Source organism: Acartia tonsa, chromosome 6 (genome assembly GCF_053477335.1).
Source record: "Acartia tonsa isolate MP-2025a chromosome 6, ASM5347733v1, whole genome shotgun sequence".
NCBI classification, from domain to species: domain Eukaryota; kingdom Metazoa; phylum Arthropoda; class Copepoda; order Calanoida; family Acartiidae; genus Acartia; species Acartia tonsa.
This window is the reverse complement of record NC_137265.1, coordinates 30,944,646-30,966,653: the sequence shown is the minus strand read 5'-3', so window position 1 is coordinate 30,966,653 and position 22,008 is coordinate 30,944,646. Positions and strand designations below refer to the sequence as shown.

The following is a 22,008-nucleotide window of genomic DNA, read 5'->3' as shown; positions in this document are numbered from 1 at the left end:
ATTATAAACATACTTGTCAGGTGTACAGAGATAGGGCAATGGTATGTAAACTAATCATCCCCTAAATTCTTAAGTGTAAAATTCTAGAAGGAGGGATGATTAATAATTTTAAACAAAATTATTCTTATTATTTTAATAGTGAAATTCTTATTGCTGCGTGTTAATATTAAGAGCAAGAAATGGATGTAAATTAGTTTATCGTTCATTGTCCCCTGTCACCCTGAAACCATGCGCAATTTTAGTATGCTATGCAAAATAAGAGTTCCGACACTATAACAATTAAAAGCTATCATTTTAAACTTTTTTACTATGATTTTTAATAAAATTAAAGTGTTTTGTTTACATAAATACAATTTCAACTCTTCATGTCGACAAAATGAGATGAATATTTTTTAAAATGTTGGAGAAAATATTGTTATTAGCTCCTGTTGGGGACTCTTACCCTTCAGGGCTCTTATAATCTTTACTTAACCTAAAATAAGCATTCACAATTTGTTCAGATGCAATATGAGAAAAATTGTTTTTTTTAGGGGCGAACTTGATCAAATTTTTCAGTTTTAGCTAGATTGTGAGAATGGGTTAATATTGGTATTGAAATGTGAACATAGGAAAGGCATGTGGATACGATATATTAGGCCCAGTAGGACATATTAGGGATACAGGGATACAACAATACAGAGTAAATTAATTCATCTCACAGTAATGTTTGAAACATTGCCAATTATAGTTATGAAGAATTGGCAAATATGTAGATAGATAAAATGAAAAAAATTTAATACCAATTGTTTGATTTTATTTCGAGTTGCAAGGTTGCGTGATTTTCATATATATTTTGACTATTTTAAGCTTTTGCTCCTCTATGTTTACTATTTAAGTACAAAAATAATCCTTCTAATAAGTTATTCAGGAATCATTGAGTAAGTCAATGAGGGATTACCTGAAAGAAAATATCTGAGTGATTCAGTCAATTAAGTGAGGGATAGGACCTTTTACAGAGATACTACAAAAATTATTGGAAATCTTTCCATAAAGTCTCAATGAAAAATAAAATATCTCTAAATGCAGACAATTATCTGAATGACTGAGTACGTCCATAAGTCAATTGAATGAAGGCTAGGACACTTTATAGAGTTGCTACAATTGCAAAAAATAGTTGGAGACCTCTCCACGAAGTCTCCATTAGATTCATGAAAAATTAATGTCTCCAGAAGCATTGTAGTATCTAGTAAAGTTAGTCAAGTCAATTATGGAAAATTACATTTATAGATATGTCACTGTATGAAATCTCCATTATAAAAAATGTATTCAAGTACTTATTTAAAATATCTAAGTGATTGCAAAAAATACCAGAGACCTCTCCACGAAGTCTCCATGAAATTCATGAACAATAAAATGTCTCCAAATGCAGCGAGGTTATAAAAATGATAAGAAATACATTTAACAGCATCAAATGATAAGGGGACTAATATTCTAAAAATTAAGGACAATTATGTCCATAAGTAGCGCAGCTATAATACTAAATTTTCAATATTTTTATTTAATGAAATAATGAATTGGGTTGGATTGTCAGTAATCAACACAACATGGATTTTATAGTTTAGATACTTTTATAAAATATTGATTAGTTTGTTCAAATTAGAAGTGTCTATACTTTCCAACCAATAACTATATACCTGACACAAGGGGTGATTTTGTTATCATAATTAGGGATGTACAATTCCCCTTTACTTATTAAGGATATAAAGTTAATCTAGGGCCTTTTAGATAGAAATTTGGTGAAATCATCATATGAACTTCAAGCAACATTTTATTTCAAAAGAAAATCATTAAACGTCATAATGAATTAAAAAGATCCTACCTACGCCTTTTTCTTTTCTTTTTTCCTTTATCTTTTTCACTTTCTCTTTATTCAATTTTCTTTTCTTTTTGCATCCTCCCCCTTTTCTTTATAAGTCTCTTTTATTCATAAGTTTTTTCTTTAAACAAATTTTGGCATAGAGCATGTTTCATAAACTATTTCAAATATCATTTGTACATCAACAATAGAGATAATATATACTAGAACAACCTTGTTAAAAATGTCTTCATAATAATGCCAATTAATGGCAGACATTTCTTTCTTGTTGTGTTGTTTAAAGTTGGTTATTATGTCGAGTTAAATAACAGGATAACTAGTAGCTATAACAGTATACCGATTTCATGTCAGTAAGGGCTACTTTTGTCAAATGTAATGCAGTCGACAAAAATTTCTATTGGTTCACCATGTATAGAAAACGTATCAGATTCAGATTATTTGTCTATTTTTGTTTTTTCCCTATAGCATAAGTAAAGTAACTTTTGGATGGTTTTTAAGCTACCTATAAAATAACACCTTTAAACTTAAATTATTTCTCTTAAATAGAGAGATAGCTAGCCGCAAGAGGGGTTGGGGTTAACCTCCAAAATCTAATATTAATTAATAATTTCAATGTGTTTTACTTTTATGAATAAATTATACCACCTATAGTAGATGTAAGGATGTTTTTAAATAGTTTTTGTCGATTGAATACCCACAGGGTTGCTATGCATTTATTTGCAAAGAAGATTTCTTTTTTTTTACTTTTCAACGCCCCCATTACAAATCAGGAGTGTGCGGTAGGGGGGTCGGTGTAGACGCCCCCTACTCAAATCTTATGCTTGCAGTCTTTTATGAGTTTACTTGTTGAGTAGACTCCCCCCCCTTGATATTTTAAAAAAAGTTGAAATACAAAATACAAAAAAAAGTAAAACCATAAGAAGCTCAGCAATTACAAAAATGCAACATTTATGGTGAATAAATAAATTCAGCAATTATTAATGAATCAACTTTTAAACCAATTCATCTTCCGAATTTGAAACCTGGCAAAAAAAACAAGAAAGTTTTACAGTATTTTCGCTCATGTGCTCGGATGGATATGACAAAACCATAGAGTAGCTGCACACCATAAGAAATAGGGCGAAATAAGAATCATTATTCCTCAAATGGATATTGTTTTCTCTATTGAAGATGCATAACCTAACTACATTTACCAGGGATTAAGGAATGGTTCATTCAACCTCCCCCCCCCCCCACCTCTTTTTATGGATGAAACTTTGAATTAGATTCTTGTTAGGGGGTTAGACAGGAATTTATAATTTATCACGCAATGCCATATGCCTACATCCCTGATATTAACATAAGCACATAATCTTTACAATAAGTAATGACATAGGCAAACAGTAAAACAGTTAAAACCATATTTCATACCCCAGCTTAATAAGTACATTCATATTGGATGCATTTTTTTGGAGGGCATCCTTATTATATAATATACTCTTTATGTAGTACACTCCTTTAATGCTGATATTATCAACATAATGATATAGAAATAATATTATCAATTGAATATGTGTGGAATGTAGAAAAAGATTCATAATAATTATATAATCATTAGGCAATTCTTTCTTAATATGATATAGGGTTAATCATGAACACGCTTTAGCTAACCAGTGAGTCGATATTAATCACAAAACATACTAAGGACTAATACAAAGCCTTTCTGAAAACCTAATTAAATCACTCTACCCAACAATGAGAATTGGTCCGTAAACAAATATATAGGAAGTCAAATTTTAAGATCTAACTGATAACAGCATGAAAAGGACATTATCAATATTTGGTAACCGCAATTTTCGTATACACAATAGCGCAGCAATAATTTGATTTACTTTGTCCGTGTTTTAATCAGATAGATTATCATTTCAATACAATCAAAAAGAACAGCAAACTATGGATCTAAAGGGATAAGACCATGAACGTTAAGTTGATTCACATTCATGAAAGAAAAACAAAATTACCTCTTTTATAGATTTAGATTATTTGTTGAAAAGTTTGGACAAATTAATATAGATTTAATATAGATTTTCACTTTACCCAAAATATTAAAGCTATCCAATGAAAAAAAGTGTATACAACTTTGAGTACCCGAATGTATTTGGCAGCAACAATAAGAGTGTGCTACGTTACTTATCCTCATTATTGTCCTTGTTATAATTTAGATCGATGATTTGACAAATTTTGCTAAAATTGGGGACAGAGACAGACACGAACTAATGATATAATGATTGGGGTATGCATTTCCTTCAGCATATTAATAATATCAGCATAGTGTTCCATTTCCGCAAAAAGGGGCAAAAATTAATGGTAGCGTTTTTTTGTTTTAAAGATTGCAATTAGTGGTCGATACGTTTGGACACTAAACTAAATGAACCAACCAATTAAAATTAAATAAAAGTCGAATAAGAAAACGTTGATATAAAACTTTAGGGACTAGTGTAATAAATAGCCCAATGTCCCTCTCTCTCATTTTGTGCTTTTGTAACAATACACAGTTCAGCTGTTTTGACAATGTGATACATTTGCTGAATAGAATGCACACCACTGATCACTCCTCACCAAATAAATACAAAAACACAACGGATCTTAATCACAAAACAAACCCACAAACAGTGGTTTCTAAAACCATTCTTTATCAGTTGTAACACAACTCAGCAGTCTAGAAATATTAACCTTAGTTGTATTGTGACATATTTGAACTATATAATGTATATTACACTATCAAATCGATAGCATTTTCTTAAAAATTATTTCATAAGCAAATAACACCCCTCACCTCACCTATAAAAAAAAATTAATATAAAGTCAAAACTAAGAATACTTAACTTATTCATTTAAAGGGGTAAATGGGAGCGAGAGAGCACGTAAGTTAACGTATTTACTAAAAAAACTAAAATCAAACCAATAGTAAATATATATTATATGTATTTTTTAAGAGAGAGCGGCTATAATGTTTATTGTCTAATTATTATTTGGTTTTATTTTAAGCAAAGGTATCATTAAAAAGACATTCAAAGAAGATAGAATTAATTTTCGCCAATTCTTCTGCATTGATAACTTGTGAATATTTGGAGAATAAACGGGGTGTAGATTAATTTGTTACCCATTGTCCTATTCCTTCATCCCTGAACAAATCGACACATGATATTGAATCGTGAGTCTTGGTAAATAATTTCATTTCAATATTAGGTAATGTGTTATTTTTCAGGGATATGACAATATGAGATAAATTACCTTTAAACTTTTTTCTCGTATTCATTCGAATCCGGTGGATAGGAACCGGTTCTCATCCTTATGAAAAAACTATGTCTAGCATATCATTTCAATATTAGGTAATGTGTTATTATCCATAGGATATGACAATATGAGATAAATTACCTTTAAACTTTTTAAAAATCCATTTAATTAAAAAGTGTCTTAAAAATCAGCCATGTGACGTCATAAAAATGAGGGAGATGAGAGGAGAAGAAAACCACTAAAAAAGAGAAGGACAATCCCTCATATTCATGACGTCACATGGCTGATTTTTGAGACACTTTGTAAAGTTACTTAAAAATGCTTTTTTAGAAATTATAATTAGAGGATGGGGAGCTAAGAACCATTATAAATCTACCAAAAAATCTTTAAAAAGGGGTTTATTGACAATATCTGCTAAAAAAATGACTTACTTTATTTCGTTTATTAATTGGTAAACTGCAATTTTATGTGATCTATCTATTGTTATTTGTTATTGGTGTCTAGTGTATTAGAGTGTAGCATACAAATGTTCTCATTTTTTGGAACATTTTTTATGAGGCCATTTGAACCCTCTTTAATTTCGAAGTTTTTTTTGGTTGATTCTGAATCTGATTATTAATCCTCCCTAAATTCTTTGATATAAAATGGTGCTAATTAAACTAGTTTGTAGATATTGGGGAAAGAAAGGGACTAAGATTAATTTTACCGACACCGTCCTCTTGTGTATTAAAAATTAATGAAAAAATTTAATATTTTGTTGGTTGGGGGGGGGGGGGTTGCCCTCTTATATAATCTTGGGGATATTACCAATATTTGCACGAGAAAAGGGGGTTACCGTTATTGCCCCCACACCTACCTCGCCTCCAAATTTATCATGATAAATTGGGGTAAAAGGTGGGGGGGGGGGGGTGGATTTCTGCAGATTTTTTTGGTAGACGCGCGTTGCGACGCGCCTTACAAGGGGTGAAATAGGGCATAGGATGATATAAAAGCACGTTTTTATAAGCGTTGCTCTTCTATGGTTAGGGTTAAACATGCGTTCGTCACATGCATGGATTTTTGTCGTTAAAATTTGTATTTCATTGCTAGATTTAAAAGGCTCGTGCTCAATAACCACTCTATACTTTTATCTCTAACGTCAGTTAGTCGCTTTCATGGATGTTAATTATGCTTGTTTAAAAACAAATATTCACTTAGCAAGAATCATTCAATAAAAGAAAGATAAATGTTTCAATATGTAATATGAAGAGAAAAGTAAAAAATATTTTTACATCAAAGTTTGAAATTTGTAGATCTATTCTAATATGTATAAATCAATAATTACCGTCAAACAGACAAACGGATCGATTCAAAATGTGGGAAAAGTTTCGCTTTACAAGTTCAAGACATGATTAATAATTATGAAAGGCTTAATGTGTTTTTAACAATAGTATAGGTTAAACATTGCAGGGATACAGGGATAGGACCATGGGCAAAAAATTAACTTTCCTTCCCATTTCTTATGTTATAAATTCTTCCAATGCAATGGTAGGGAGCCAATATTATTTACTTTTTAGTTTATCTAACTTGCTATCAATTAAATTTAAAATGACACCTATGAATATGCTGGCAATTTTGTTACAAAAGCCTATTTGTTTAATGCGTCAGTATTATGGGCAACACAATGACCATAAAAATGCTTTCAAAATAATAACAACAAATCAATAATAATTTTAAAATACCTAAAATTTTGTTTGTCATTTACAGACAGTACGACTGGCAAATTATCATATCGAGTGACTTCAAATCGACAATATTGATGTTTTTGGGTGTTAAGTGCAACAACAATACCCGTCCCCCCGTCCCCCTCCCCCTTTCTTAAAATTATCCTGAAAAACCAGGGAAGGGAAAGTCCCCTTACGCTAGTCCCCAAAGTTTTGTAATAACGTTTTTTTATTCCTTGTCTTGGACACTTTTATTAAATTTTGATTGGTAGGTTCATTAAGTTGAAAGTTCAAACGTTTCAAACCCTAATTGTACTCTACAGAAGGGATACTTTTGTGAATAATCATTGGGGGAATACATCAATTTATCGGCAATTGTCTTATCCCTTTAGATCCCTGCTGACAAGCCTTAATTTTTGATAAATTATTAATGTAACAGTTAAAAGACATTATTTTCGTCTTAAACCCTTCCCCCAAACTTTTTGTTGTTCATGTTATGGTTATTATCCTAATGTCCTGGTAATCCGTGTTGAACTATGGTTCTGACATTATATCAACCTAAGAATGTAGGCATAGTATCATCATAAGAATTGCGCAACAAAGTTTCTTGTAGCGGTTAGTTATGACATAAAGTTGATTTTTCTTTGTATGTAGTCGACAAAATAAAATAGCACGATAATGAATAGTCAGCTATTTACATTTTGTCGATATAAATCATGTATGTAAACAAAATGTCACCAAACTAACACTTTTGTTTTTCTATCCAGCAAATTCAACTTAAAATAAGAAGATATCGCCATAAAATAAAAATATTTTTTTTTCAAAATCCATATTTTAATTCAATTTAAAGAACAAAATAAACAACGAAATTGGAAAAGAGAGAGAGAGATAGAAAGAAAAAAATGAATAAATTAAAACAACTCTATGAGATCAAGGATCTTAAGGGGTAAGTCAAAAATTTTCATTTCAATAAATTCGAATTATTGTAGAAAAGGTAAGGACACCGCTAATTAGTACCAACAGATGAAGATTTAATAAAAGCTCCCGTGTTTTTCAGCCAACGGATGAGGCAACATGACTATAAACATTGGTTACCAATGTTTCATCCCTGCAAAAATTGCGCAACATTGTGCTCCAAATATCTCTAATGCAAAATTTACCACCAAAAAATTTAAGGAATAATAATTTCTTGTCAATTTTCCTATCCCTGAATTTGAGAACCACTCCCCAAGAATTGATACGCCTGTCAATAAATTAACCAATTTATTCCAGTTTTAATTTGTATGCCTTTTTTACACAAATATTCATCTTTTGCGAATTTTGTTGTTGTTATTGACTAAATTTTAATGGTTTATGTTGTTTAGCGGATTTTTCAGCAAAAAATACTTTATAGAAACAACTTAACACAAATTTCATCACATCTTTGCTATTAGTGTTTTTTTTGTGTATTTCAATCCTTGTTTAAAATATTCAGTTATACCATTATCATAAATAAACATTAAATATTCGTTTTGTGGTGGACCTTCACATCCGCATGATATCACAGCTTTTTGTGTTTCATATTGGCAAATTGGCAACCACTAATTATTATCTACAGACAGGTTGATTTTGTGTATCATCATCGGGGATGTAAATTAATTTATCGGCGCCTGTTTTATCCCTTTAGATGTCCGAATAATAGTTTGCGGAAATGAACGAACAACTTGTCTCTTAATATTAAATAAATGTTACACCTTTTTCTAGGGTTTCAGGCATTAGTTATATTTTATAATCCTAATCCAAAGTAGTAGTTTTTTTTATTTGTCTGCAGCTTAAGATTTCAATAACTACTGTTCGATTGAGTTCTTCATTTTATAGAAGCTTCTTAAAGGGTTCTGAATAGTTGTAGACTATTTAATTCTTTTTTTCTTATGTCTAGGTTTGGTTTTAGGCTATTTTCCTACCTTTTTTACTCCCTCGAATGCCTAATAAAAATGAAGAAAAACTTTTTAAGTACATATATTATGAGTATTAATCCACATACGTAGCGAAGATTAATTGTTCAATCAATAAATATTTAGGAGCAGTTTTTATCATTAGGTGAGGTAAACATAAATTTTTCGTCAATTGACTTATCACTTAAGATCCCTAAGTTTTGGGCACCTTGATAAAAAATAGCCATAGTTGTATTGTATAGTAATGGCTTTAACTTTTCTAAATAGCCATAGTTATATTGTATAGTAATGACTTTAACTTTGTAAATATTCTTATTTGCTAATTACTGTGCTAATGAGCGCCGTACAGATAATTATTATGGTTATTGGCTCTACATAAACAAAGACAAGTTTTCTTAAAAAAACGAGTACGATCACTTGTAATAACGACAAAAAAAAACATTTCCTAAAACACTTAAAGGACATAAAATTTGAATAATTAATGTCGACTTCTTGGCTATGTATTCAAAGGTAGAGTGAGACTGACATAAAATAGCCTAAAACCACCACGAAAACTAATTGAAGCTTTCCTAAAATGGAGAACTCAATCGGTTTAGTGATATATTAACGGATAAAAAAATAGCCTTACTACTTTATATAATAGAAAAGTGCATCTTCTCTATACATAGGATATTTAGAATACATGTCCTTATGCTTAATTTTTGTTTAGCAATACTCTATGAACTCACAAAGCCATATTACATATTGCCTATTTCCTATACGGCTAAGCTTTCAGTAGTTTTTTTTGCATGAAAATAATAAGTTTTATTAAGTTTTGAATTCTATTGAAATTTGTTATTGCTTATTTTTTTTAGCTATGAAGCTCATGTCTAAGTGTCATAGTAAGTTGGTCTGTCTGTCTATCTGTCTGTCTGTCTGTCTGTCTCTCTCTCTGTGTCTCTCTCTCTGTCTCTCTGTCTCTCTGTCTCTCTCTCTCTCTCTATCTCTCTCTCTCTCTGTCTCTCTCTCTCTCTCTCTCTCTCTGTCTCTCTCTGTCTCTCTCTCTCTCTCTCTCTTCCATCTGTCTATCTTTTTTTTTATTCACTCTCTCTTTCTTCTTTCACCCTCTTTATGATCACTTGTGGTTGACTTATCATTTCTATTGGATATAATCGTACTTGTTCCTAAAATAAACTCCGCCAAAATGTTTATGTTCTGAATATTTTTACACACTATTGGACAAATTTAATTCATTTGCCTTAGAAGACAGGGACATAAATATTTTTGAAAATAACAAATGGACTGCTGGAAAGATAATAACTCTGGAACATTTATTCCATTTTGATTGCAAGACATTTGTCAGTAAGTCCAAACTCTGTGTTCCATTTTAAATTTCATGTAGTTATAATGCCATTAGAATATTGTTGTGTCGTTTATAAGTCAGTCTTATAATATTAATTATGTGATTTAAGGACATGTCAAAAGACTGTCAGCCCAAACCACTTTTATGTGATTCCTTAAAGTCGATATAAACCATTTGATTGTTATCAAAACATTCTTAAAGTTTTTACATAGTCCAAATTAGATTGATTTACCACAAAACAAAAATTGTTGTATAAAATTAAAAATAATCTAGAAAATTGTAAAGAAATAGGGTGGTGTAGGGTGGATACCTTTGAAAAATGAAGAATTACCCCCTTATAAATACAAACTAATTTTTATTATCAATATACAGATCTAACATCCAGGGAAAGTATAACGGTAGAAAAATTTATTATCTCCCAAATCCTATAAGTTACTTAAGACAGATTTTTACACGGAGAATATGATTGAAAATTAGTTTTTTATTTATTGACCTATTCCTCAATCCCTAAAAGTTTACTATTAATATCTGCATCTAAGAGAGGGCAAAATGTCAGGAATAGAAAGATTTTAAAATGGACGAAAAGTCAATCTACATTCAAATTTAACATTGTAACTATGATTGAAGGTTTATAAAGTTCCAAGCAAAGTGTACCCTAGAAGGGAGGGGACATTGTGCAATTTATTACACTGGTCCCCAAAGTTTTATAATATTGTTTTCTGATATGTTGGTTAAATAACTTTGGGGACTTTGAGTAAATAAGTGAGTTTTGATTGGTTGGTTCTTTCTGTTGGGTGTCCAAACGTTTCAACCTCTAATTGTAATCTACAAAAGGGATTATTTTGTTAACCATCATTGGGGGTTGTATATCAATTCAGCGCTAATTAGATCCCTGAATTGTACCTCTATTTATGATAAAACATCGCAAATCATAAATTTGTTAGGTAGCCCCTTTCATTTTAAGCAAATTATTCATAAAAATCTAGCATCTATCTGTGTATTAAATTTGACGTTTTGACGGACGAACTTTTTATTTTCTGTTTCCAGTTTGATTCTTCCAAAATGTAAAACATCTCTATCAAAAAATTGCTAGTAAAAAAGGAAAAGATTTTTAGTGTTTTATGGCTGTTTACCAAAAATGGAAATAAACAGAAGTTTTGAAACAAGCTATCTTCCTTATAAATCTCATTTCACTATTTTAAACTATCTTTTTATGGATGAAATACAATTTTAAAACTGTAGTTGTTGTTTGAAATTCCTTGTTTGATCTACTTAACTATTTTATGATATTTATTTATTATTAATGCATTGCAATTCAATGTTATTTGAAGATATAAACTGTTGTCTTGTTATTGCTGGTCTACTCATGGACATAATTGTTCTTGTTTCTCATTCTCAAATAACAAGTATAAAAGCGAATCTCTGAAACGGTAAGACAAACGAACATTAACACTTGTAGCGTGCTTTAAGTGAATAATCAGAATATAATTATGTATAAAATTATGAACAAAATTTGAAGCATATTTGTTGAAATACAGGATAATGTTTAAGGACATACTTACAATTATAGGATTTGAGTATATATATTGCTTATAACATTGTACTTTGTTTTCCTAGGAATCAGTATTCCAAAAATCAGATCAATCGAATAATTCTATCATATATAAATTTGCTGTTAAAAAAGTTAAAAATCAACATGTTAATGGACCTACGGACATTCTGCTTTCTAAATTTTACCTAACTACTACAGGAATAACCATGCAAAGTTTGAAATCGATAGGACAACTCTAGCAAGCCTAAATTAACGAAAAGAGCTATTCGTGACGGACTGACGGAAGGACTGACCATAACTAATAGAAAAGCTTTGCTTTTAAAAGTTGTATAAAAAAATATTTATTGGCCAATCAACTTTTATGTTTAAAATTAGCTCTTTCTATATGGGGAAGAAAAAGGGGGTTGGATGAAGGTTTTTTTATTGCCATTGTCATTTCCCTGTCTGATTAACTGAAATGGCTATTTGTTATGATTACAGTAATGAATGAGATAATACGTCTAAGATATAACTAGGATATCAATGTTCAAAGTTTAATTAGATATTCATGCTAAAAACCTGTCTTTATATTTCCTATTTATTAAAGGAAGTTTTGGAAAAAAAACAAGACCAAAAAATGGTCATTAAACGTAAAAATGCAATGAAAATAAATAAGGCAAACAAGACAATTGCTATAATCATTACTAACTCATCTGGAAAAATTTTTATAGCCAATGCAATAATAAAATTATTTTCCTTTAGTACCTAGGTACTTTTCTTATAAAACTATAATACTAAAGTTCATCCTAAAGCCTAAAGAAAAAACGTACAATGTACAATTTTAGAGAATCTTCACTCTAAATGTGGCTATAATTCTTCATTATTCAACTGTATAGCTAAAGAATAAGCTTGAAAAGAATTAAAAAGATTTATTTACCATTAATCTCTGAGCCATTTATCTCTCATTGTACGGGATTAGTTGCTTTATAGCGAAGCATTTCTACAGCAAAACCTTTGCCTAATTTAACTGCTTTGTTTGGTTTGTAAACAATTGCTTTATTAAATTAACATTTAATAAAATTCAATTAATTATGTAACTTCTTTTGAAAGGATTTTTGCAAATACCTATGCAAATTATTGCAAAATTTACTTTTTTTCCAGTATGGTTCGAAACCGATCAATATCTGCTGGATGATAACCGGTTCTCAGCCATACAGAAATATCATGTATAGCATTGTATTACTGACAATTTTACACGAGTATTAAAATAAAATTTTAAAAATTATATTAGTTTTGTTAGCTCAGTCCTTAGGCCCTTCCGGCCTAAAAAAAAATTTGATATCCGCAGAAAGCTGTCTATAACACGATGCGATATATAAGTATTTTCAATTTATAAATGTTTTTACACTTAATTATCCTTGTTTTAAAAAACGTATCCCCATTCAAAACTGGACCATTTTAAAATGTATGTAATCCCGTAATTGAAAAGTCTTGTCCTGTGCCTTGGGGCACGGATATTTGACCACCTATATATACCAGACACTTAGGGATGGGGGAAGATTGGTCTGTAGATTATACAATAATATGATATTACAGCCTAAAATCTAAACATATAAATTGCTTTAAAAATTACCTTTTCTTTATATTTTTTAAGAAGCTAATAAAAGGTTTTTTATTCTTTTTTCATTAGTGTATTTGAAGCATGTTATTGCTGCGCTTCTTATAAACATAATTCTCGCTGTAGTGCAATTATCTTATTCTTATCCATCTTTACTGAAAAGTGAATGAAAAAGAAGTAGATATTTTTTCCTTTCCCTTTATTCCTGAAATTCCATTCCACTCATAAATAATCTGTTTCCTTTTTGAAGTTATTTAAACTAAACCTATCCATTATAAACTTGACAAAAACTATGTAAATAAGTCAGAGAATTCATGGGATAAGACAATGGACGATAAATCAACAATCATCTTTAATGATGGTAAATAATTTTATTCCTTCTTTAGATAAATTATTATTTGAAACATTTGAAACCACTCAATTAAAATATAGAAAGTATACAAAGTTTTGAGCCTACGGATGGGATATCATGGTTATAAAACTTAATAAATCTTGGGTGGAACTAACTTGCAGTGTCCAAACATTTCAACCAATAATCTAAGTTTGTTCATTATAAGGGTCAATTTATCGCCAATTGATTATCCATTAAAATCCGTGAATATTTTCCTTTATCTTCCTGGATCTAATGTGTTAGTGGGAAATGGTTTTAATATTTTTATATTACTAGGAACATTTATATATATGTCAGCCTTGGTGTTCCTTCATCTTCGCACAATGTTGCATATTAGCAAAAAAAATATGGGGATATGAAACTATAGTATAGAAATAGGGTTGAAATAATGTAATTATAACTTGCCATTTTGATATAAGTAAACGAAACCGATTAATATACACTGGGTTAAGACCGGTTATTAGCCATACTGAACAATCATGTATCGTTTTCAACGAATAATAGATAAAAATTAATACCATGATCAATAATCTGCGGAAAAGATCAAACACTGTCAAGCCTTTCTGTTTCTTTAAAATTTACTTCCTTCAAAAAAGACTGTGCGGAATAAAGTTTTTAAATAACAATAATGTCTTTTTTCTTATGCAAGCTTCTTTGCTATTGACGTTTTCTAAAAAAAGCTTTAAATTATGTTCTGGAAAGCCTTGTTCGTATCATAAGTTATATTTAAAACTTTAGCTTATAATTTTCAAACATACAGTCTTTATATTAGAAGTGATATATAGCATCACGTTTTTAAGTAGAAATACTTTAAATCCTAAGTATGTATGTACATAAATATACCATAAAATATATCACAAAATATTTAACAATGTTATAACATTTGAAGATAAAATAATAATCAAGAAGTATTATTCTTTAGTTAGGATTCGAAACTTTAACGTAAAGATACATACTTTTTCAAGTGTCCTAAATATAAATTAAATGCCATATAATTGTTAATTGAAATATCCTGTGTTTTTAAGAAGCTGTGTCTCTGAAAATTGAGATAATGAACATTGTCATCCTTGTTATTAATGAATGTACATATGCAATAGTGTGTTTGTAGTATTTTTATTGGTAAATCATGAGGCTAGGCTTTGGTTTTACATTGAAAATAACAGTTTAGTCCAATGTCAAAATTCTAAAACAAGGTCACATTTGTTCATTACATGCAGAGACAGATCGCTTACAAAAGTAACTGAAATGTTTTAAGAAGAAAAGGTTTAACTTTAGTGCTCTTACTAAAGTACTACATCCAACCCCCCCCCCCCCCCCCTTATTATTTTTTAAAACTTGATGCTTTTAGCCTTTCTGTCAGCTATGATACTGCATATCCCAATTTGGTCATTATACTTTCAAAATAAATTGAACTTGTATTAATTATTGACTATTCCTAGGACGATGATGAAGAGGAGGTGGTTCGAAGCCCTACGAGTTTGGCCAGAGAGGAGGAGAGAAGGAAAATCTTGGAGTTGGAGAGGAAGGGAGTCAGTCTGTCCCGCTCCTCTAGCAGGGTCACCAGCAAGATTATGGGTAAGCTAGAAAAACTATATTCTAAATAACAACTCTGGAGTATGACATCTTACTAAATCAATTTAAACATTTATAGCATACATTAACAGTTTTATAACCCTAAATACAAAAAAAATTACAATAATGTTATTTGCAGTGTTTATCAACAAAACCTGCCAAATGTGCCTTTTATAATCGTTTTTATACTTGCAGGATTGAAGGGTAAGAAACCTGATGCAGCAGAGGTGGATAGCCAATATTCCGGTCATTCCAGCTCAAGCCTGCGCAAGGACGGCGGCGTCGCCGGTCCTCCGCGCACCCGCCTCAACAACGGTGCGCCACGCAGCGCCATCAAGCGCAACGGCAGCACGGCGACAACAGCGAGCAGCAGCAGAGTGGCGGGACGCAGGAAAATGCCGAGCAGCGTAACCAGCAGTCTTAATTCGTCAGAGTCAGAGCATGGTTCGGTGCCGCATTCGCATGCTGGCAGCCGCGCAACCAACGCTAGCAATAAATCTGTTTATTTGCATGCCACGGCTGTGGCCGACATTCCTTCTATGGGTCCGAATAAGGGCGCAGCCGCTGGGGAACAACAGCAGTCAAACCTAAAAAATTCCAAGAAAATATCACGATCCATCTCGCTGCTAACCCCATTCAAGTCCAAGAAGGCCAACGCACCCGCCAACATCGAGGTCAACTATGATAATACCGGCAATCAGATCGGCAACCAGGCGGGTAAACCGCCAAGGCCGCCGCCACAAGCCTCCGCCGGTCGCCGTATCCAACCCACCATGACAAAGGAAAAGAAATTTGCCTCCAGCTCGGATCTTCTGCGGGATGAATCATCCAGTGGTCCGGAAACCGGAGGCGGACGCATTGGCGGTCTAGGTTCCGCCCTTAACGGTAAATCCGACGAGGGAAAATCGTCCAAAGTATCTCGGTCAGTGTCTATGCCTAAGGACACCAGACTCGCAGGATGGTTCAAGAAAAGGAAGAAGTAAACATAGATGAGACACCTGTCATAAATAAATAAAAATGTATATAAATAATAATAATAACAAAGTTATAACCCAAAACCCCTCCTACCCCAATTATACATGCAGATTACGCCTATATTTTGTCATACATAGTTATTTATGTAGTTGTTCTAAATATAAAACGATTCACAAATACAATATTAAAAACAGCTCTAAAGTGTATAGAAATCAAAATAATATATAGTGATAAAAACATGAATTTAAAGCAAAATGCTAGAAAGCGAAATAATAAGATTATTAAAATAAAAATGAAATAAGAACTGAAAGTGGGCATTTATGAAAAACGATTATAACCATATTAATTGTTAAAATATCTGACTATCGCCAATTTTATGATTAGTTGAAATGAAATAAAAAAAAAAACACTTAATTGTGAAAATTAAAACAGTCAAGAAAAATATTAATGGCTTAATTAACCAATTTTTTAATGACTAAAATATTTTGTGATTTTTTTGTTGTATGTTTGTTTTTATTATGACTAAAAAGCACAAAAGATAGTATATAAAAAGATCATTTAATTTTTATTTTTAAAAATGTTATCATTATAGAAATTTCTAAACTAAACCTGCTTTTCTCAATTCTAGGTCCCAAGGGAATTATGATTAAGCTCCAAGTTTAAAATACTGTCTCACAAAAAAAGATTATTGATTTAATTTTTATTTTTAAAAGTTCATAAACACTTATTATTTTATTACAATATGAAGCTTAAATCAATATGATTTTTTGACAGTAATTAATTGTCCTCCCAAAAATAAAATTTTGTTTAATTTACTCCTTTTTATGTAAATTAAATCTAAAAATTGACTATATTAAAACAAAGATATGTGTAGGGTTTTTGAGGATATCCAAATACCTCTATTAGGCCCTAAGATAAATATTCTATTAAAAACTAGCATGTTACAATCTCAAAAGTGCCAAAATAAAAATTTGGTAAAAGTTTGACTTACAATTCTAATGTTTTATTTTATGTAATAACTTTTCATTTATGTATGATGAAGGAAGGTATAGGACAATGGGAGTAAAACTAAGCTTCTACCCCCCAAAATAGCTATTAAAGGTAGAGTTTGGGTACGAAATTTATCACCCATTGTCCTATTCCTTAAACAAAGTGCTACAAACATGATGGAATTTTTTTTATATATTTTTGAATATCTATACATAAATTACACTCATTATCATCTTAACATCCAAAATAAACCTACATAACTAGTTATATAAATATGAAGTAGCTGCGCTACTTATAATAAATAATTCTATGTAAAAATGTTATTATTACTAATTAAAGTGCGATGATTATATTTTTTGGTGTGATCAAATATGTTAAGAAAATTATTTGATTAAATCTATCAATAAATCTATAGTCATAAAATTTTACTTGTTTATATATTAGGTTCTCAATATCCAAGATACATGAATCGGCAAATGGACGCAAGCCAGTATCAGCTACTCCGCTTTGAGGAAGCTACAGCCGAAGCAACAATTATCTAAGCTAAACCAACCAACATCCATTCAGCTGCTGGCCTGCCTTTTTGAAAGATGTCTTTCATTGATATTTTCAAATAAATTATTTATGGACGAAAGGTTTCGTGATTTTTTCATAAGTTGGGCAATGGGCAGAGGCACACATCAAAAGTTAGGGGTACCCAAAGTTAGTTGCTTTATATACCAGGGAGTAAGGGAAGGGAACAATGGGCAATTAATTCAATTTAAGAGTTTTCAAAGAAAGGCTATGAAATCCAGATTAATCCAAAAAATTCGGAGGAAATTGCTAAGGGATTGTTAGTCAATAAACTATAAACTAAAAAAAAAGTTCCAAGAAAAAAAGCAATCATTTCAAAATTGGATTATCAGTATATCAGACTGACGTAACCATTCTGTAATTAATTCTTAGAAAAATCTTCCCTTGATTTCTCCAGATGACAGGGAAAGGGAAAAGAGAGGTGGCGGCAAGGGGCAAGTTATATGAACAGGAAAAAAAGGGGACAGGCAGGCGAAATCACAACATGTTTTTGAAATATAATGAGGTTTAATGGTGTGATTTTTGTATTACAAGATTATTGGACCCGGCCTACAGCTTGGGCAAGAATGTCCTATCTATTACCCTTGCCCCTTGCCCCCACCATCTTCTCCTTTTCCTTATCGTCAGCATTAAAAAAGGGAGGTGGGGGAGAGGGGAGTGAAATAGGTTATGGGAGGGTGGCCGTGTGTTCTTACCTTTTATATTTAAACTACTCTCTGTCTGCTTTATTCAAAACGAGTAGCGGCATTACATTCGCTAGTACCCAAACTCAGTCAGAAAGAACTAAATTCTTGTACATTCCCTTTAAGCCAGTACCCAAAGTCTGAGACTCCTAAAAATTGAACATTCGATCCATTGTCCCCTCCCTTACTCCCTGTTTATATACAGTCTAATCATAAATAAAAATGTACCCAAGCTTTTAAGACAAATTATGATAGAATGTGTTTATAAACTTTGGTGGTAAGCTTGTTTTACTCTTTTCTGGTTTAACCATAAACAAGCCTTATTTAGTTTTGTTTTTTTGGTGGGGTGGGGGAGGGAGAGTTGTCTGCCTGCAAAAATCTCTACTGGACTAACATGAAACTCTTTGGAATAAGATCAAAATTTAGAGATATTTAGATGCTTCTTTTAAAATATAGAAATATCATAAAATCAATTTTCTCGTATTCATTCGATTCCGGTGGATAAGAACCGGTTCTCATCCATACGAAAAAACTATGTCTAACCGTATTATATCCAGCTTTCTACAAATATAATACGTTTATAATACGATGAAAAAAATAACTATTAAGTTCATAATTTTTTATTACATCTATATTAAAAATAAGAATATAATTATCAAGAGCGAAGTTTTTCAACAATTAGGTTGTGTCCAATATAAAGAGATTGGATGTTTGCACTTTCCATAGTCTGTCAAATATTAATCAAAGATTTATCTAACTAAAAAATAACTCTTAATAACATTTTAGGGATAAATATTTTTTTGTCAAATTTGTACGGTGATAACATGTAATACGTCAAGTCCATGCTTAGCATAATTCATTAAAAGAAATAAACATATCGAGTTTCGTTCAGATTTATGTTCGTCTGTCCGATTGTCTGATTTATAAAGCTTCGCTTTTAAGGACGTTATCATCCTTGTTTAGCATGGAATTTGTTGATAGTTGATACTGAATCCAGATTGTGGACTTCTAGTATTGTCTGTAGCTCCCGGGACACCATCTTCCTAAAAGAAAACAAGGATACGTATGTCCAAAACAACAAGCTAACAAAAATTTATGGGACACCATATTCAAGAAATAAAACACGGTTACTTCTGTCTATATGTGGAATGTTAACAACAAGTTAAATAAGATTTAAAAGGATGCAATCTCTCAAATAATGATCAATCAAGGAATATTAAAATTAGCTGCACTGATAAAATCAGAATATGGTTAACCAAAGCACTCGAAGTTTAACAATTAAAATTGAAAAATAGTTATTTCTCGAATCGTATAATAAACAGCTTTCCGCGGATATAGAATGTACAATTATAAGATTAAAACTAGTTTTTTTAGCCCCGAGTTGCCGAAGGCACGGGCTAAAAAAAACTAGTTTTAATCTTATGATTGTACATTTCTATATTCGTAGAAACTTGGATATAATACGATAGTTTTTTCGTATGGATGAGAACCGGTTCCTATCCACCGGATTCGAATGAATACGAGAATAGTTATTTCTCGCATCGTTTACTTTTATAGGCATAATTAATTCTTTGTCTTTTCCTCTGATTTTGAAACAAAACCCTACTTGAAATGTCGTCATACCTACAAAATAATTCAATAAAAATAAATGATAATAATACCTTGCTTATTTCTTCAAATGAATCACTGAAGAATCTCAGCTAAAATAATTTTTTTTTATAAATACGTATTTACTCTAAAACAAGGAAATGTCCTTACGTCCGTCAGTTTGTCTGTTAAACTACTAGGAAGACGAGATTTACACCTTCTATGCAAAATAGTTACTGCATTTAAAAAAAAAATCACAGACTAAAGAATATCTACTTGGCGATCAAAAAGATTCAAAGCATTATCTTGTTAGGGTTTAAATATAAACTAGTGTGTTAAAATATGATAAGAATTCTGCTTGCCTGAAATGGAGTGACAGAAGAACAGACAGACGATGGAACTGCTGTTGGATTTGCCAGAGTCGAGGTGGAACAGGATAAAACTTCTCCGCAGTATCTAAAGATATTAAAAGTAGCGCAGCTACTCCACTATACTATTAACTAGTATCATGTCTTTTAGTATGAAATGAAGCGGGTTTGATAATATATATATATGTTATAAAAAATCCAGTTGCTCTTACTTTTTTTTTACAAACATAAGATGTTATTTTTACAAATAGCTATGCTCATAGGCTCAAACCTTGTTCAATTTTTTAGTTTTAGGTTTTATTTTAGGTCTGTGCTTAACAGGGAAGTTACAAATGTTTTGGTTTTAGGTAAACAACAATCAAAAAAGAGTTACCTGTCTATTGAATCTAGATTATCCGTAGCACCCTCACATCTTCCCTAAATAATTACATAAAGATGAACTAGTATTTTGAAACTCGGTCATGCTACAAAAGAAGACAAATATAATTCAAATGTGAAGGTTTCGTGATCATAGTCCTATCTTCTATTCTTATTCCATTCTTCTCTATTTTCATTTGCTCTATCATTTACTTTGACCGTTTATCCACCCATGGAGGTGTTATACAGACAACCAGTGGGGTGTTATTTTTATTGTCCCTTAGCGCGCAAATTCTCCTAAATTTTGCACACTCCTGCTTTAAACTTAAAAAGATATCATAGAGAAAAAAATAAAAGAGAGGAATCGAAGCAACTATAAGACGAAAATAGGCCTACTCAGCGCTGTTGCCGCGCTAAAATTTATTGCTATTCCACTACTTTTCAAATAGGAGGATTAAAAATTATTTAAAAAAATATTTTTTTACTTTTTACTATTTCCATATTTAGGACAAGAATAATTAATTTAATTTAATTAAAAATTACATAGAATTTTATTTTTATTTAAAAAAATTTGTTCATAAAAGATGAATCCTTCTATTTCTAAAAAGGGGGAAATTTTTTTCATAATGAACATTCAGCTGATTCTGACCGCCCACGGCTGTTTGCTAAATATCGCTTTTCTTTTTATTCACATTATTATTTATGATTGACTTACAAAAAGCCCTGGGCGGCTTTTGATTTTCGTCTGCTTCTAAATTTAGGGATGGGGAAGTAGTATTTTACCATGAAAAAGGGGTGAGTATTCATCCTCTTATCCTTTTTCCTTATGAAAGATATATTACCTGGGGAATTTCAATATAGTCTCCATACCCAGCAAACAAGGGGAGGCCAGGGTCATCAATAAACATTCTAAAATCAATTGCAGTATTTTTAGGACATTAACTTTAAAGCCAAACCGCAATGAAGCGCCGGAAAGTGTCATGTATGACGTCACAGAAATACGTTTACAAAGGAGGGATGAGTAAAGAAGTGGGAAAGGAAACCCCTAAAAAAAAACAGATGGATTTAGACATATTTTAAGACGTCACAGATGACACTTTCCATCACTTCAACTGCAATGTTATTGCATCTACTCTTTAATGATAGTAAGTGTACATATTACTTTTTTATCTTTTTTAGTAGCGAAGCTACTCTATAATTCACTTTATCTGTCCGCCAGTCCGTCCGTCCGTAACGCTATGGGGGAAACGTTA

The 22,008-nt window shown here is 31.3% G+C and overlaps 1 protein-coding gene and 1 long non-coding RNA gene across 4 annotated transcripts in view; one reads left to right on the top strand and one right to left on the bottom strand.

Annotated features, from left to right (window-relative positions):
* LOC145322364 (uncharacterized) overlaps positions 1-17,610 on the top strand; it is a 225,466-nt gene extending 207,856 nt beyond the window's left edge. For all 3 annotated transcript variants that reach the window (XM_080164348.1, XM_080164349.1, XM_080164347.1), the window contains 2 exons: positions 15,090-15,225; positions 15,418-17,610. In XM_080164348.1, the coding sequence (XP_080020474.1) occupies positions 15,090-15,225; positions 15,418-16,205 (924 nt within the window). In that variant the 3' untranslated portion in view covers positions 16,206-17,610. The remainder of the gene's footprint in view (positions 1-15,089; positions 15,226-15,417) is intronic.
* Positions 17,611-20,392: 2,782 nt separating this feature from the next.
* Positions 20,393-21,660, bottom strand: LOC145323339 (uncharacterized). Its single transcript, XR_013880924.1, has 3 exons — positions 21,598-21,660; positions 20,772-20,815; positions 20,393-20,486 (listed from the first exon to the last, which is right to left on the bottom strand). It is a non-coding gene; the product is annotated as an uncharacterized LOC145323339 (long non-coding RNA).
* Between the last annotated feature and the right edge of the window lie 348 nt (positions 21,661-22,008).